The following is a 13863-nucleotide window of genomic DNA, read 5'->3' as shown; positions in this document are numbered from 1 at the left end:
AAGAAGCTTGCTCAAGTGTCACCTCTCGCTTTGTCCAGCTCAAACCAACTGTATTGCTCCTTAACTTTCTTAGGAGTACACTCACTCAAATGAACATCAAACAAACCAAAACCTTAATTGATTGGACCAGAACTTTGATAATAGAGTTGCAATTCTCCCTCAGCTTTAACTTAAACACAGAGGGTGAAACCATGGCCCCTTTGAAGTCAATTGGAAAACTCCCATTGACTTCAGAGGGGTCAACATTTCACTTGAAATGATTTTCTTTTCTTCCAGTCTGCAGAACTGATGTTCTTCCACTGCACAAAAATGAGAAACAGAAAGAGTTTTAAATGATTTATTTGATTTCTCCACATGATCACAGTTATAGTTTTACATCGATAGGGCCTGTTACTACTTACAAACAGAATGCATATTAAAATGAAAGCACTCCTTTCTTCCCTGCAATTACAAAATGGGTCTTGAGCCTCCCCAGAACAGAAGCTTCTTGTGAGCGTGATGTTTCCTGAAGTCTTTAACAGTCTGCATTCAAGACCTAATTCTAACAGTTTAGTACAACTCAAAGCTGGATTAAAGTTCCTAGCAGGAGATAGGTACTGTATGCAACCTCAAAGTGACTGCAGACTTATAGTAATACTAATTTACACACTATATACAATTTAGAGAATTATCTATTCCCCCTACTTGGTCCCATTTCCAACATCCTTTCCCCCCGCCCCAGATTTAATCTTGTTATTGGTTTCATTTTTCTTTTAACTATATACACAATAACTCATTTTGCAGGCAACAAGTGCAATGATATTTTACAACGGAAACAGCAAAATGCATGCTTAACTGCAGAAAACACACAGCTTCATATGGAACAGCAAGTCAACATCTAGAGATTCATTGTTTAAATATCTGCTGACTGTCTTTCAGCTCATTTTATCAAGAAACAAGAGGCTTCTGCTGCATGCAGTACATGATGGGAAAATCATTCTACACTGTATGTTTGAAGACTTTTTTTTTAGCAATACAAGACATACATTATATCAGGATGAACTTTGTTTTTTTTACATTGTTGTACATTTCATTAACTTAAAAAAATTAAAAAAACCCAAATACATATTTGACCGTTGTCCCAGAAAAGATCTAGGTTTTTGTTTTTGTGATCTGTATTCTTTAGGTTTCCCTTTCATTCTTTCAAACTGACATTATTACTTAGCCACATTATTCATGGGAACAGAGAAACATGGTCCCCGGTAGTGCTCTATGCTAATTTTTAATCAATAAGGAAATAGGACTAAAACCTTTCAACGTCTTCTATTTCATTTTCTCCAACAGCACACAGTAACAGCATACTGTCATCTTCTCATTCTCTGAGTGATCTATGGTGTTCTATGCAACTATTAATCTCAGATGTATTCTGACATGTTAGGCTGCTTCCTAAAATAGTAGTAGTAGTGAGGTTCTTAAGACTTATGCCGACACCAAGACGTTTGGTTAAAGGTAATTAGTTCAAAAAAGAAAGAAATAACGAGCATACTGTGTCTCTTCTCAATGGTTTTAAACTATGAGAAAGTTTTCAAATATTGTGCTCTTAAAGGACCCAATACTGTTAGCTGCCACAAGATGGCCTCTGATTTTCCATATGGAATTAGTGTGCCTACTAAGTAGGCACTCACCCCCATCCCCAGTATACGGGTGTGCCCGCGCGAAATCATGCACAAATGGTTTCTTGCATGTACAAAATTTGTGACAACTTTTGGACGTCATCAATTGCACCTGGCAAAATTAAAACCTGGCCCACAGTGTAAATCTAAGGCTATTTGTTGTTACACCTTTCTTAAATGAACCTAAGGGGTAATGTGAAACCAAACCAAACAAATTTGAAATATTTCAGTGTAAAATACTTAAGGCATTGCATGCTAACTAAATAACATATCTGGGGCCAAATCTTCCTCTCCATGGCACAATATAGATCTCCAGTACATATTTTGCACTTGTTCAGCACACAGCACTTTCACTGACATCAATAATTCTGCATACAGAACAAGTGCAGAAAACATAGTATGCGATGGAGAGGAGCATTTTCACCTCAGATTTCATTAAAAGATGCGGTTTCAGAAAGACTTTTGTACCCGAATGGTATCTTTATCTTTTCTGGAACAACCTATAAATTACAGTTAGACTCTAATATTGGTACACAGGTATGAAGAAAAGCCGACATATTTAAATATGTATCCCTTTACTTCAACTAATATCAACAGTAACACTGATGTATTTTGCAAATATACAATACATAGAGTGTAGCCTCACACTATTAATGTTAGATGACATGCAGACAATTCTACTTTCCCTTATAAGAACAGTATTTTTTAAACTGCAAGGAACAGAGCCTCCGAGTGCCCAGATCAGCCCTCATAAGGTAAGACACAGAATTTAGGGTAGCTTGAATGATATTAAAAATATTTGTGTTATTCTCATTTCATGTAAGATTAATTTATAGGAGCAAAAGGGATCAAAGATATTGCACACGGGGAAAACAAACATGGACAGGTTTTAGCAAAAGGCTAAACTCTAGATTGCTGTATTTGCTCTTTATGGAGATTAACAAAGTGCTCAGTTTGCAGTTTTGCTGGTATTATATCAATTGTATGCAACAGGGGGAGGGGAAAAAACAAATTAAAGATACCAAGAGTAACCCAAAACGGAAAGTTCATCCTTTTCTTATACAACGCTACTGTATATTTGTATTGTTCAAATAAACAGATAGATCTGGTTCTTTTCCGATTCTTTTTACCCATCTCACACTGGAACTTCTTTTTTTTCCTCCTTCAAGTTTTGCATTTTAGCTGGTGCAGTTTTGCAGTTGTGGTTCCTTTGTTTCTACCATTTAGGTGTAAAGTCCTTGCAGTGGCTCAAAATGCTGAAACTACAAAGTATGCTCCATGTATGACTTTGTATGAGATTCAGGGATACAAAATCTCATATGAATTTGCAAATGGCTTGATTACAACACAAACAACAACAGCACAGCCTGCTTTTATATGATGTCTTGCAACTAATTGGAGTAGGACAGTGAGGGTTTGAGCATAAACTCAGCCTGCTGAGTGCTGTGTACTTGTAAACTAACAAATGTGATGAGTAAAAATGGTGAACACACTCTGCCGCTAGCATATGGCTATATGGAATTACACTACTAAAAAACCCAAACCAAAACCAAATAACCGCACTATACTAGATACTAAAATACACCTTAAAATTTGAGAGCAGTTCCATCTGGAAACACTGTCAGATTATAGTTCATTTTAACTGAAAAAAATGAGCAAAGTCATGGTAAATAGGAAAACAAAGTGACTGAGAAGGATGGGTGTTTGTAATTTTCATGTTTGAGATGAATGTTTTTGCAGTGTATGCATGCACCTTTCATATAACTCTTCATATGTGTTCATAAAATCATATGCATATAAAAGAAATGTGGATCATGTAAATTCACAGTTATCACAGCCTCTAAAGTGTCTAAGAATTTGTGTAACCAATGCTTTAAGATAACCAATAGTAAATGGTCATCCCATGTTGCTACTGTATAGTTACTGCATCTTAACTAGTTTGCTTTCCTGAAATAGCAGAGCAGTTATAATACTGATTACATATGATATTATGTTAATAAAAATAAGGATTTATACAAAGCAATATTTTACTACAACAGTTAAATATACTATGTTACTTGGCACATTTTAGTAATGATTGCTTAGAGTCTTAATATGTCTAGAGGACTTTTAAATTAAAATACTGAAATGTCTGAAATTTATTCCTAGCATTTAAAGTTTTTGGTCTACTCTTTCATATGCTATTCATCTATTTGTTACTGTCCTTCTATCAAGTGTAATTCCTTGTAAAGTCTATATTGCTAGTTTTGTGGACTGAAAAAATTTGCTTTCCAAGCACAAATGTTAACTATACAGTATATATATATTTATATATATATTTATATTACATAAAGTTTACTTACGTACTTTCATCAACCATATCAGGTCTACTTATTTTTTTGCCTATTGACAATAAAAGAGCAAGAATGCAACACTTGGTTCTGAATCACTTTTTTTTTAATAGGTTACGTTTTTATTATGCATGTAAAATTGTCATGGGATTTGGTGAAAAAGGAAGCTTAACTTGTATTCAGCAAGCAGCATGTTTTCAAGGCAATTGAAGATAAGGACTGTCCAGGAGGCAGGCCTCCACTGAGCAGATAAGTAAAACCAATATTGATCACACTAATTCAAATTGTTGTATTTAGTAACAGCAAGCCCTTAAGCTTGCAGAAGTCAAATAAATTGTTTGGCTGAGTAAAAATCCACAGTTTTATTTGCTGCTTCCTTTAAGTGCCTTTATAACCGTGCCTAAAACTACCATTATTAGAAGGACAAATACTTCTAGACTATTGTGCTGATGCCACTGTGTTTGGGCTTAGCGCTGGTTGAAGTGGAAGGAGGAGCTGACTGTCCATGGTGATGTTGAGCATGTTGGGAATGAGAAGAGTGCCCAGGATGAGGAGGGGGCAATGGAGGATGGGGAGGGTGGGAATGTTGTGAATGAGGGTGCTGCATGTAAGAAGAATGCGCCGCATGCTGGGAATGAGGCACATGTGGGTGGTACTGGTGCGTGTGCTGGATGTGCTGTGGAGGATGATAGTGGTGATGGTGATGATAAGGGGGTGGGTTCTGCTGCATGTGACAGTACTGTGAATGGTGAGTGTGCACTTGTGCCTGCGTCTGCCCCTCAGCTGGCCCTGCATGGTGCATGGCAGAAGGATGCTGAGAGTGTTGCTGATGCGGGATTACAGGTGGATGCTGAGGCTGCTGCGATGGGCCAGCTGGTGGATGGCCTTGGGAAGGTGGCTTCCCCCTTTTACTACCAAATAAGGAACCTAGGAGTGAGGAAGAGTTAGGCATAGTCTGGTGAGGGCGAGATGGACACTCTCGGGTTGATGTAGCTCTTCGGCGCATGTGAGGACTGCTAATGATGGACCCCTAAAAGAAATTAATAGAAATGAAAATTAAAAAAAAATCTTAAAATATGTTTAAAAGAAAAAAGTTCACACTGATCCATCAAGTCTTCCTTACATGCTCACATGGGCTGACTATGTTAAGTGTTATAGGAGAATTTCTCTCTCTGACAGTTTATCTCTTCAAGCTACAGTTGAGGCATTCATGCCCTTCTTGGAATGCTTATAAACATTAATAGCCATTATCTGGTTTCTCTTTCAATACTTTTATTGTAAAACTTGATACTTAAATTAAGAGAAATGTCACTGAAAGATAACATTATACCTGGGAATTTGTTTTAAAGAAAAAATGCATTTTAAAATACCAGTCACATTTTTCTTAAAATAAAAAAAAACTACATTAAATTAAACTGAACTGAACACACAGTAACAAATGTTACAGTTACCATTCCAATTTCATAATCGATTTTTTAAAAATTTAAATTTAAAAATAGTTTTTTCTTATTGTAAACCATAGTAGGGAAGGGTTGTGCTGCTTCATAAACCTAGCTCTATATTATATGTTAGATTGCAACAATACTTCTACAACTCATTTCAATAAGATTTCTATGTGGTGATTTTCTTCTGACCTATGGCCCTATGTTTCCTACTGTTTAGCCTTGAATGGTCTATTTAGTCTTTGGAGTTTTTTTTTTTTTTTTTTTTTTTTTTTAAGACAATTAGGGACAAAGCAGTACTTAAGCATACTGTGCTAGATTTAAACTGCAATCTACCTAACACAAACACACATACACACACACAAAATAAATTAATCTGCAAGCTGAATTCAGCGACATGAACAGTATATATAAATGGTTTGAAGATGAATGAAATCTCATGAAATCCACATTGAATTCATCTGTCTTATTCATTTTCTCCTCCCATGCCCTATCTGTGCAATTCCATGGTATCATGACTGCATACATTTAGCAATTTAACTAGAAAATAAGCAATGGGAATGGCTGAGCATGAAAGTCAATAGTTTTAGCTAGATATCAAACAGCATAGAACAGTGTACTGTGTAACGAAGTGCAAGTGGGCCTTCAGGCTGGGATCAGACCAAAATGGTGGCAAAAGGACACATCATGTTCATTTAACCATGCTTGCAGGAACAGAGGGAACAAGGTTAGCTGAAACCAAAAATGGTGCTTGGTCTAAAACAAGCCATAAGTGTTTTTTAAGCTGGAATAATACAAAGTGAGTAGCCTACGCATGCATTTTATCTGAGGCAGGCAGTTATATGTTAGAAGAAAGAGAGCAAAAAAATATGTATATAAAAGAAAGGTTTGAAATGCACATCACATCCAGCTAGACATCAGTAACTTCCCACTTACTTCCATATTGCTGTCTAGCGATCCTGCACTGCTGCGACGCCCACGCTTGCCTGCCCAGGACATGCAATACCATAGATTAGAGACTGAGACAAGACCTGGGTGAGAAATATCCGCTTCCCTGAATTACTACAGGAGCCTCTAAATGCAACTAGAGGGGCCTTGGGGGACTAATTTTATAGGGTACGTTAGACTGGTATAGTAGCTACTAAGGCAGAAACTTAAAGTTTAAGGCCATAATTAAATTAAGTTTCTGTACCTAGATGTATCCTATAAAGGAAGATCCTTTTGTTTTGAAGCAACTTGTCATAATTACTGTGTGTGTTTTTTTTTTTTAAAGAATCTTAAAATACGTATATTTTAGTCTCTACATTTAGCAGTGGGGTCATAATGTTCACTGTTGGCTAGAGTTTTAAATTGCTTAATTTCCTAGAAGCAAATTTTCAAAAATGTCCATAAATCTGTTTTCCTCAAACAGTGTTGTGAGTGGTGGGGTTTTTTTTTGTTTTGTTTTTGTTTGTTTGTTTGTTTTTGAATTATGGGGAACATTCTGGATTTCAGTGGAAATGGAAAATCTCTCTCATTCTTTGAATGTTTTAATTTGAACCTCAATGGATTTCATATAATCTTTCATGATGATTAAAAAGAAAACTAAACTTAATTTTTAATCATTAAAACTTAAATGTAGCATTGTATTATGGCTAGATTTTGTTTGTCTAGCTGTGCAGTGCTTTACATTTAGGTATTAAGGTTGACAAAGTAGTCTCAGTTTTAGTAGTTGGGCCGAATTTTCCTAAGGTGGACACCAAAGTTAGTTGCCCAAACCTTACATGTGGAACCTTCAGTTGGCTTCTAAATACTGATTTTAGGAAGCTAAGTGCCAAAATACAGGATGCCCAAATATAAGATTATGCACCCAGATTTCATAACTAGGCTGCCCAGCTAATTCATCAGAGATAATGTGTGCGCCTACACAGAATAGTATCAGGGGATAGCCATGTTAGTCTGTATCCACAAAAACAACAAGGAGTCCGGTGGCACCTTAAAGACTAACAGATTTATTTGGGCATAAGCTTTCGTGGGTAAAAAACCCACTTCTTCAGATTCATGGAGTGAAAATTACAGATGCAGGCATTATTATACTGACACATGAAGAGAAGGGAGTTACCTTACAAGTTTAGAACCAGTGTTGACAGGGCCAATTCAACCAGCGTGGATGTAGTCCACTCCCAATAACTGATGAGGTGGTGTCAATTCCAGGAGAGGGAAAGTTGCTTTTGTAGTGAGCCAGTCACTCCCAGTCCCTACTCAAGACCAAATTAATGGTGTTAAATTTGCAAATGAATTTTAGTTCTGCAGTTTTTCTTTGAAGTCTGTTCTTGAAGTTTTTTTGTTCAATTATGGCTACTTTTAAATCTGTTATAGAATGTCCAGGGAGATTGAAGTGTTCTCCTACTGGCTTTTGTATGTTACCATTCCTGATGTCCGATTTGTGTCCATTTATTCTTTTGTGTAGAGACTATCTGGTTTGGCCAAAGTATATGGCAGAGGGGCATTGCTGGTGCATGATGGCATTCATCACATTGGTAGATGAGCAGGTGAACGAGTCTCTGATGGTGTGGATGATGTGGTTGGGTCCTCTGATGGTGTTGCTAGAGTAGATATGGGGACAGAGTAGGCAACGAGGTTTGTTACAGGGATTGGTTCCTAGGTTAGTGTTTCTGTGGTGTGGTGTGTAGTATTTGCTGGTATTTGCTTCAGGTTGGGGAGGCTGTAAGTGAGGACTGGCCTGCCTCCCAAGGTCTGTGAGAGTGAAGGATCGTTTTCTAGGATAGGTTGTAGATCGTTGATGATGTGCTGGAGAGGTTTTAGCTGGGGGCTGTATGTGATGGCCAGTGGTGTTCTGTTATTTTCCTTGTTGGGCCTGTCCTGTAGTAAGTGACTTCTGGGTACCCGCCTCGCTCTGTCAATCTGTTACCTCACTTTCCCAAGTGGGTATTGTAGCTTTAAGAATGCTTGATAAAGATCTTGTAGGTGTTTGTCTCTGTTTGAGGGATTGGAGCAAATTCAGTTGTAGCTTAGGGCTTGGCTTCAAAACAGACTTCAAAGAGAAACTGCAGAACTAAAATTCATTTGCAAATTTAACACCATCAATTTGGGCTTGAGTAGGGACTGGGAGTGGCTGGCTCACTACAGAAGCAACTTTCCCTCTCCTGGAATTGACACCTCCTCATCCGTTATTGGGAGTGGACTACATCCACCCTGACTGAATTGGCCCTGTCATCACTGGTTCTAAACTTGTAAGGTAACTTCCTTCTCTTCATGTGTCAGTATAATAATGCCTGCATCTATAATTGTCACTCCATGAATCTGAAGAAGTGGGGTTTTTACCCACAAAAGCTTATGCCCAAAGAAATCTGTTAGTCTTTAAGGTGCCACCGGACTCCTTGTTGTTTACATAGAATAGTTATTTTTATTGAATTTAACTTGTTGGATATTAAACTAACAAATGTAAGAATGTTCTGTTTAGGGGATGATCAAACAAAGCTAACATCATCAGGATGAGGAGTGGTCAGCTTCTCCACACATCTCCAAAAGCCACATGCATTCCTTATTTCTCTCTCGATGGCCCACCACTTTTCTTAAAGGCCCAGTGTCACAGCAAACCTCCCTTCTGTATCGGAAGGCTTGATACAGTTCTCTTCAGAGCCTGCCATTTGCTGCTCCAAAGAGTGTTGCTGGAGAGGGATGAGATATTCCCTTCCCCCTTGCTATGGCTAAGGGTCCTTCTTTTGCAACTACTCACAGTTCTCAACATAAACCCTTTAAACTGAGATTGTGTGTTTGCAGATGAGCAATTCCTTTGGAAGAGGTCTTTGCCAAATCTTTGGGTATATTCTTTACTGCAGTTTTAGTTTGCTCGAAAACATGACTATACTGTATTGTGCACCATGACAGAGAAGCAGTTTTGATTATCTTAGTATTCTTATTGCCTAGTCAGGGGGTGAATTTTGCTCTTTGTTTATTGGTAGTAATGGTGCTGATTGTGAGAGTCAAATCACTCCTGTTAGCCAATCCACAATCCTGAAGAAAGATACCCATCTCCCCATTCAATGGTGAATATTATGCTGGCATAGGTGAATAAAAGTGGCCAGAGATGAAGGAACATAGAAAAACCTAAGGTCTCCCACTGAAGGTAAAGCAGGAGTGAAAACGTTCAGATATCACAGTGATGAATGCATGTGGACAGATGGGTGAGCATCTGTCTGTGTACCTAAGATGACTGTGGGCAAAGGAATACTAGCAGAAAAAAGTGAAATCATATTTGTGACATCTATAATAATCCTCATATGATCACAGGTAGTACTGTACAATAAAGAGCCCTCTGGTAAATTCTTCTAAGAGGAAAGACATAGTTTCTAAAAAACAAAGTGAAACAGGTTCACTATGGACTGTAGACAGACAATCAGAAATGGAAATGACCTATTAGATCCTACAGAGTATTCTCCTTGCCAATGTAGGATCATTTTATTACAAACTATTCTTCAGTGCTACATCCATCCCAGCTTAAAATGTGTTCTTTGAGCTGCAGTCTTCAAAAGGCATTGCAGGGAAATGGTAAGTCCAAGATAGAAGGAGCTTATTCAGCTGTTCCGTATAGCATAATCCTACACTAGAATGATTATTAGCTGCTGTGCTATAAAACCAGGTGGCGTTTACCGAATTTATGACTAATTGTGCTCAGCAAGTTGTTTTTTACTTTAAATATTTTTGAAGGTCGTTATACAACACCGTTTCTCATTCCTCTCTTTGTAAAATTAAATTCCGTCTCTCTTTCCTCTCCTTCGAAAGTTATCTTGTTCCCTTAACCAATTCACAGCTGTCGTGGTTGGTAATGGACTGGGATAGGTTGTATGCTGCTTCTGAGTAAGCATCACTAAGGTGCACTACTGCAACCCACCTCCACATGTACAAACAAGGTCACTTTAAACTTGATAAACTTGAAACAGTTAGAAATTAGAATATCCTTACAGAGACTTGCAAATTCTGTGAGCTCTTACAGGGAATCATGAATGAAAATCCATCGTGTCCTTGCAGAAATTGACCTTACAGATATGCAGAATGTTATAGGAAATGTTAAATATTTCAGTTGTCACTACTGTACTGTACTTCTTGGGTCTATCTGCTCTCTGCCAATGAGAGGCATACTGAGATCAAGGGCACTTCTTGTGATTCAGTTTGTGATTCTTGGCTAAAATAGTTTGGAAAAGGATTCAAATTATGTTTTTAGTAAAGCAAACTATTTTAACAGCCATCTACCAAATAATGAGTCACTGTACTAGCTTCAGCATGTTGTGAAAGTGGTATTCATGAAAGTGGAACCTGTTGCCATCCACCCTGATTGAATTGGCCTCGTTAGCACTGACCCCTGACTTGGTAAGGCAACGCCCATCTTTTCATATGCTGTATATTTATACCTGCCTACTGTATTTTTCACTCCATGCATTTGATGAAGTGGGTTATAGCCCACGAAAGCTTATGCCAAAATAAATTTGTTAGTCTCTAAGGTGCCACAAGGACTCCGTGTTGTTTTTGTTGTCACCTAGTTATCCAGAGGCCAGGCCTGACACAAGCAGAGGCAGTTCAAAATGCCCAATACTATCTCACCGATGTGCCTCAATCATAATCTGGAAGGACCACTTCTACGGGTCTTTTAATCCCGTCTTTTGGTTGAGGCATGCAATTATGGTCTTGACCACTTGTGATCATTAAAAAACTCCTGGCTCTCTTCACATGAGGAGCGTTATCCTTGACACATTGGTCAAATTCAGTGCAGGATGTAATTACATAGAGGGGAGAAGTGAATAATTTCCCCTCTATAAACCAGTGTAGTGGTGTTGGTGGTGGCTATATTTCGGGGTGAATGTGTGGGTGAATGCATGGGTGATCTCTGCATTATATTGTGCAGAATGTTTGTTTTGGGTATTTACATAAACACAAGGTTCCGGATTTTTTCATAAGAATCCACTTGGTTAAAAATGGGGTATATGATGGGAATCAATAGAAGCAGGCTATGGTACACACATCCAGAGACATGTACCATGCCAGGCATCACTAACATCCAATGGAGGCAGAAGGAAGATGACAATGATAGCAAGGAAAGAGGAGAATTGTGGCATTCAGGTCCCGTATCTCCCCTACACCACTTTCTCTGTGGGAGCAGTTTCAACCCTTCTACTCCCCTGGAGATCTTGACTGCTAAGGCAGGAGAAGAGCTCTAATGTCTCATAACCCAAATATCGTTCGTTTTGCCTCCTTCCACCTCAGCCCAAGGGAGAAGAGTGAGTAGAGAGAAATTTTTATCATGTGGATGAGAGCCTGAACCATTCCCTTGAAGACTCCTCCTACTGGTGGGTAAGGGTTCTGCAGCTGCATGAAGTCTGCTTCTATATATGGAACATATGGGGTAGTGAAGATCCCCACAGTCTTTCCCCAGAGAGTAAACTCTGGGCAAGAGGAAAATTGGAAAATACTACAAAGGATTAATAAAAAACATCATATATTGGGTTCATGGGCAGGAACAGTGTAAAAAAAAAAAGACAACCAATGAAGTTTGGGGCAATATACAAGAAGCACAGGGACTATTTTTATACTTGGGCTATATTTTACTGTTTCTGGCCCTTAATGCTAGTCAATACTCATTATTACAGTATAAGTATTGGGGATATTTGCTGAGACTACCAGAAACAGTGCCTGCTTGCAGCTGTAGTAACAGTAGCCTTGCACTTCTGTGGCACTATCTCAAAGCATGTTACCAACAGGAGAGCATCAAACTTCATCACACCTCTGGAAGGAAAAGTTTTCCGTAACTGGTGTTCTTCGAGATGTGTTGCTCATGTCTATTCCACAATAGGTGTGCGTGCTTGCCATGTGCACTGGTGCCGGAAGTTTTTCCCCTACCAGTACCCGTGGGGGGGTGGGGGAGTGCCCCCGCGACCCTGGAGTGGCTCCTGCCTGGCACGGTATAAGGGGAGCTGCGCGCTCCGCCCACCTTCAGTTCCTTCTTGCCAGACAACTCCAACAGAGAGGAAGGAGGGTGGGATGTGGAATATACATGAGCAACACATCTCAAAGAACACCAGTTACGAAAAAGTAACTGTCTTTTCTTCTTCGAGTGATTGTTCATGTGTATTCCACAATAGGGGATTCCCAAGCTATATCTGTTGGAGGTGGGTAGGAGTTCACAAGTTCCCAGGACGTAGGACAGCCCTGCTGAACTTGGCGTCATCCCTGGTCTGGGGGACAATCGCATAGTTCGAGGTGAACGTGTGAACCAAAAACCACGTGGCGGCCCTACAAATGTCCTGGATGGGGACATGGGCCACGAAGGCAGCCAACGAGGCCTGCGCCTGAGTCAAGTGTGGCCTCACAATGGGTGGCGGGGGTACACGCGCCAGCGCATAACAGGAACGGATGCACAAAGTGATCCAATTGGAAAGCCATGGAGTGGAAATTGGTTAGCCCCTCACGCGCTCGGCCAAGGAGACGAACAGTTGCGAGGACTTTCTGAACGGCTTAGTCCGATAGAAATAGAAAGCCAGAGTCCGCCGCACATTGAGCGTGTAGAGACAGTGCTCTTCACTGGACGCATGAGGCTTGGGGCAGAGGACCAGTAGAAAAATGTCCTGACCCATATGGTAGGCGGAGACCACCTTCAGGAGGAACGCGGGGTGTGGGCGGAGCTGGACCTTGTCCTTATGAAAGACCGTGTACGGTGGCTCAGAGGTCAGGGCCCTGAGCTCTGAGACTCGCCTGGCTGACATGATTGCAACCAGGAAGGCCACCTGCCACGAGAGGTGAGACCAGGAGCATGTGGCCAGTGGTTCAAATGGGGGCTCCGTGAGATGAGCCAACGCCAGGTTTAGATCCCACTGTGGGACCGTGGGTCTAGAATACGGAAAAAGATAGTCTAAACCCTTAAGGAACCGGCCAGTCATAGCATGGGAAAATACCGTGTGCTCTTGCACTGGTGGATGGAAGGCCAATGTGGATGGAAGGCCGATATGGCTGCCAGGTGCACCTTGACTGACGAGGGCGCCAGGCCCTGGGGCCTCAAGTGGAGGAGGTAATCAAGAATAAGCTGGATCGGTGTGGTCACCAGGGAGACACCCTGGTCCGCTGCCCGCCTAGAAAACCGGGACCACTCCGCCAAATAAGCGCAACGAGTGGAGGGCAGTCTACTTTTGAGGAGGACGCGCTGAACCTGCTCTGACCACGTCCTTTCCTCTCCACCTAACCACTGAGCAGCCACGCCATGAGGTGAAGAGCCACTAGGTTGGGATGGAGGAGGCAGCCCTGGTTCTGAGAGACCAGGTCTGGGCGGAGCGGCAATGGCCATGGCGGAGCTACCGCCAGGCCCGTGAGGGTCCCGTACCAATGCTGCCTGGGCCACGCCGGGGCAATCAGGAGGACCCACACCTTGTCCGACTATCTTCTCCAGGACCC

The 13863-nt window shown here is 40.5% G+C and overlaps 1 protein-coding gene across 27 annotated transcripts in view; it reads right to left on the bottom strand.

Annotated features, from left to right (window-relative positions):
• Positions 1–323: 323 nt before the first annotated feature.
• IQSEC1 (IQ motif and Sec7 domain ArfGEF 1) overlaps positions 324–13863 on the bottom strand; it is a 683881-nt gene continuing 670341 nt past the window's right edge. For 17 of the 27 annotated variants that reach the window (XM_008165506.4, XM_042849588.2, XM_042849589.2 and 14 more), the window contains 2 exons: positions 6361–6410; positions 324–5012 (listed from right to left, as the gene is read on the bottom strand). In XM_008165506.4, the coding sequence (XP_008163728.1) occupies positions 4416–5012; positions 6361–6410 (647 nt within the window). In that variant the 3' untranslated portion in view covers positions 324–4415. The remainder of the gene's footprint in view (positions 5013–6360; positions 6411–13863) is intronic. The other 10 variants (XM_065551202.1, XM_065551201.1, XM_065551208.1 and 7 more) reach the window with 2 other exon arrangements.

Source organism: Chrysemys picta, chromosome 7, assembly GCF_011386835.1.
Source record: "Chrysemys picta bellii isolate R12L10 chromosome 7, ASM1138683v2, whole genome shotgun sequence".
Lineage (NCBI taxonomy): Eukaryota > Metazoa > Chordata > Testudines > Emydidae > Chrysemys > Chrysemys picta.
This window is presented reverse-complemented; position numbering and strand designations above follow the sequence as displayed.